Source organism: Pteropus vampyrus, unplaced genomic scaffold (assembly GCF_000151845.1).
Source record: "Pteropus vampyrus isolate Shadow unplaced genomic scaffold, Pvam_2.0 Scaffold193, whole genome shotgun sequence".
In the NCBI taxonomy this organism is placed as follows: Eukaryota; Metazoa; Chordata; class Mammalia; order Chiroptera; family Pteropodidae; genus Pteropus; species Pteropus vampyrus.
In genome coordinates, this window is record NW_011888974.1 from 620,956 (window position 1) to 625,185 (window position 4,230).

General features: G+C 52.2%; 1 protein-coding gene across 1 annotated transcript in view; it reads right to left on the reverse strand.

The window, feature by feature from the left end:
* CLIP2 (CAP-Gly domain containing linker protein 2) overlaps positions 1-4,216 on the reverse strand; it is a 63,890-nt gene extending 59,674 nt beyond the window's left edge. Inside the window, exon 1 of the mRNA XM_023537493.1 lies at positions 4,030-4,216. Coding sequence (XP_023393261.1) covers positions 4,030-4,153 — 124 coding nt within the window. The 5' untranslated portion in view covers positions 4,154-4,216. The remainder of the gene's footprint in view (positions 1-4,029) is intronic.
* Between the last annotated feature and the right edge of the window lie 14 nt (positions 4,217-4,230).

Here is a 4,230-nt window from a genome sequence, read left to right on the forward strand (position 1 = left end):
GAGGGCCATATCCAGCAGCAGTCTTGGGCCAACAGCCTGGAGGCCTGAACTCCCTTCTCCCTTGGGCCCAGGCTAGATTCCATACTCTGCAACCCCAGTCACAGCTCCCTAACTTCCATCTGGGGCCCTGGGCCGTTCTCCACATTCCCACTCAAGCCGCCCTCCAGTCCTCAGTCATCAAGCCTCAGGGCCTTTGTAGCAACTACTCCCCCTGGCTGGATGCTCTTCCCCTAACTTCAGCTGGGTTGGCTACTGTCACTCAGGTCTTTGCACCAATGTCACCTCCTGAGCAAGACCTTCCCTGACCACGTGATCTGAAGCAGCCTCTAAGGGTGCTCCATCTTGTTGGGCTGGGCTGCCCCTGACCTCGCTGCCCCACCCAAGCCTTTGCCCACAGGTGTGTCCCAGACCATCCTCCTGCGAACCTGCTCTGACCACCTCCTGATATGAGAGACCCCCTCCAACAGCCCCCTTGGCCCTGGCTGCTCCATGTGTGTCACAGCTCTGGAGACTGACATAGGCCCTCTCATCTCCATGGGGTAGAGGGCAGAGGCATCAGTCCAAGCCCAGCCTTTGGCTAGACCCTCCGCCAGAAAGCTGAGCTCATGCTTTGGGACGCAGCCACTGCCCTGATTCCCAGAGCAAACTCCAGCTTATTACTGTCCCCCACGCCCGACCGGGCTCCAGCCTCTACCAGACCCATCCCTCAGTGCTCTGGTGCTCCCCACACAGGGTCCCAGCCTCTGATGGTGGGGGTAGCACTTCCAGCACCTCTGTAGATGACCAGTTCCACGGGGTGGGGGAGGGAGCCAACAGGAGTGGCGAGAGGGAGCCACCATCTTGCCCTAGTGCTGCCCGTCCTCTCCAGAGACTCTTGTTATGAGACCTGGAGCAGAGAAAAAAGCAGCTCTGAGTGGCAGGAATCTCCCTTCCCTTCTCACAGGGTTTTGCTGCCTCAGCCAACCACTCCCAGCTCTCTGCTCCTGCCCCCTGTCTGGGTGTCTGCAAAGGCAGCAGGTGCCAAAGGAGCTGGGAGGGAACCACCAAGCCCAACTGCAGCCTTTCATGCCCTCGTCAGGCAGGGGGCTATGGCTCTATAATTAATCAGGCGTTCATAGAGTGGTGCCTCCTCTCTCTAGAACAGCCCTGTGGGGTAGGGGTAGGGGGGCCCAGGCCAAGTCAGCCCATCCGGCCTCCACTCTCAGGGGCTCCCAGATCGATGTGCAGTGTGACTAGGAAGCAACCAGCAGGCTTCACTGTGCGCTCCATCCCCATTCCCTGGAGTGACTACTACGCGGCTGTCCAAAAGGATGCAAAGGTACTGCAGGCACAGAGAGGCACTTCACAGAGAATACAATCAAATGTGGAAAAGATGCAAATCTAGGTGCAACCCATGATTTAACTGCTTAAACCAAAATGTGCAGCAGGAAAAAAGATCGGAAGGAACTGTATCACAGTGGTGGCTGTGATTACATTCAGCAAAGAGGTAATGGGTATTTCTTCTTTTGTAACTTTCAAGTTTTTCTGTAATGAGATTATGGATGGGTGGAAAGAAAAGAAATTACTCTTTAATGAGTTTTGTACCTGCAGGCACTTCGCACTCCTTAACTGACTTGAGCCCATCAGAGAGATGTTATCATCCCATTAGTAGCTCAGAGAGGTTAAGTAACATTTCCAGTTGGCAGAGCACATTAGAGCTGGATCAGAGTCAGATTCAGGCCCCTTTTGATCAGGGAGGGAGCAATAAGGAAAGAACTCAGAAGGTGCTATGGGGCTCTCTCCAGCAGAAAAGAGGGTCATGGTCAGGCCTGGCTGGTGCCCTTCCCAGGGAGTGGGTTATACAACTGCCACACACACACACACACACCCGCCCCCCCGCCCCCCAGCCACCACTGGACCAAGTTCAGCCTACCCTGGCAGTGAGTGCAGATATCAGATATTCTCGCCTGGGTGACTATATGTCATTGGTCTCCTCATCCCAGATCTTAACCCCCACAGCCTGTTTTCCACATGGTGGTCTGAGGAATACGAACATCCAGTTATTCCTCTGCTAAAACCCTTCAACGGCTCCCACTACACTTAAACCCAAATCCCCTACTCTTCATAATCTGCCTCTGCCACCTTCCTTAACCTCATTCACACTCCTCTCTACCCAGACTTGTCTTCCTTTTTCTCAAACCAAATTAATTCCTGCCTCAGGGCCTTTGCATCATTTGTTCTCTCCACCTGGAACATTCTCCTCCCTTGTTTTCTCTCACCTGGCTTCTTTGCATTGCTCAGGAGTGCCTCCGATGAGTAAAGGAGGATTTTTCACCTCAGAGGGGAAGTAGGGACCTGCAGACGAAGCTGTACGGGCAGATCTGCCTGTGTCGGTCTGCCCATGGGCCACACCACACGGCTTCCTCATCCTTTCATGCTGGTTGTTTGGCTCTGCCAAGGACCTGGGCCTACCGATTGCCTATACCTTTGGCTTAAACATTCCTTTACCCCACTCAGGGCCCAGATTTCCCAGTCTGGCCTCTGGCTGGTTTTTGTTTCTCCAAACTTCTGTGCCAATCAGATAGATAGATAGATAGTGTCTTACCTTGACGGCTACAGTATAATCAAATCAAGGATTTGTGCCCAAAGATGTTCATCACGGCATCATTTATCAAAGTGAAAAATAAAAAACAATCACAATTTTCAACTGCAGAGAATGGATTAAGAAAATTGTTCTAATTGCCTCTCTCACATTCCTTTTGATTTACAATCCTCCGGTGGCTTCCCACTGCTATTAGGATGGACATTCACTCCTCGCACAGCCCCAAGCTGCCCCCGCCAGGTCCACCTCCATCTCACCAGCACGCTTCCCACTGGTCATGTTCCAGCCTCACTCGCTTTCTTTCCCTCCCTTGTACTCACTTTGATTTCTGCCACTGAGCCTTTGCACGTGCTGTTTCCTCTGCCTGGAATACCCTCTCCTCTTCATCTAGTGAACCATCACCCTCTAGACACCAGCTCACATGTCCCCTCCTCAGGGAAGGCTTTGCTGACCTCCCAGACCTAGTCAGGCCCCTGTTGTAGGATCTCATGACACTCGGCCACCCCCACCAGACTGGCAGCCCCCTGAGGGCTGGGACCACATCCTGATTTGCTCAGAATGAGAGCTCTAGTGGTTAGGAGTTAGGACTGTGCCAAGAAAGCAAGCCCTTGACTTATATTTGTTGAATAAACAAGACTTTACAGCCATTAGAAATAAAGAACATGTGAAGTTTTAATTACATAAAAATTCACCCAATTATATTAAAAGGAAAAAAAGCAGATTTTCAAGTTGTTTATGCAGCACAATTACAAACAGGTAAGAAAAGAAGTAGAAGGACGTAAACCAAAATAATAGTTGCCTCCAGGGGGTGGAATTATAGGCAATTTTACTCCTGCAGCAAACTTTCCAAATATCCCGCAGTGGGCTATTTTGCTTTTATCATCAAAAAAAGCAAGTAACTAACAGCTTTCTCTACCATTTGCCCTCAGAGCTGCCTTCAGATTTGCCTTCAGCCAGGGCGCCCTCTGCCCGCCAGCAGAAAGACTAGAAGTCAGATAAAGAAAGGTTAAATGGCTGAATGGCATGGTTCTGGGTGGCAGACAGGAAGACTGGTGGGAAGATGGGGCTGGCTCCACAAGGGTAATCTCAGACCCTGGAAGGGGAATGAACGGGAGCGGGGAGGCTGGTGGAGGCTGGAGTTTGAATCCTGGCTGTGTTTTATGGGCTGAGTGACCTTGCGGAAGGTGCCAGGTCTCCCTGGAACTCCATTTCTTCATCTCTAAGTGGAGCCAACAGTGGTGCCCGCCTTCTGGGTTGGGAGAGCATGAAAAAGAATAGCTTACGTAAAGTATGCGTCAGTGCCTGTAGCCAGTTAATTTTTAAAGGGATCACAGTCAGACAGAAAGAACTTCTGTATTGATGGCCTCCAGGCTGGCCAGAGAGTGGCTTTTCCAAGAAGTCCACTGCCCTACCTGGCCCCTCGCCCTTCCACCCTTGGCCCTGCGCACCTTCCTTGGAGCCGGTTGCTGCCACCGTGGCAGAGGCTGAGGTTGACCCAGTAGACGTCCTGCCCATGGGGCTTGAGTGTTTCCCCCCACGGCTGGGGGGCTTCAGGCCACTGGGCTTCTGCATGGTGGTGCCACTCAGTGGGTGGATAAGGGCCCGCACAGGTCACATTCTCTCCGCCATCGTCACTCACCTGCAAGAAG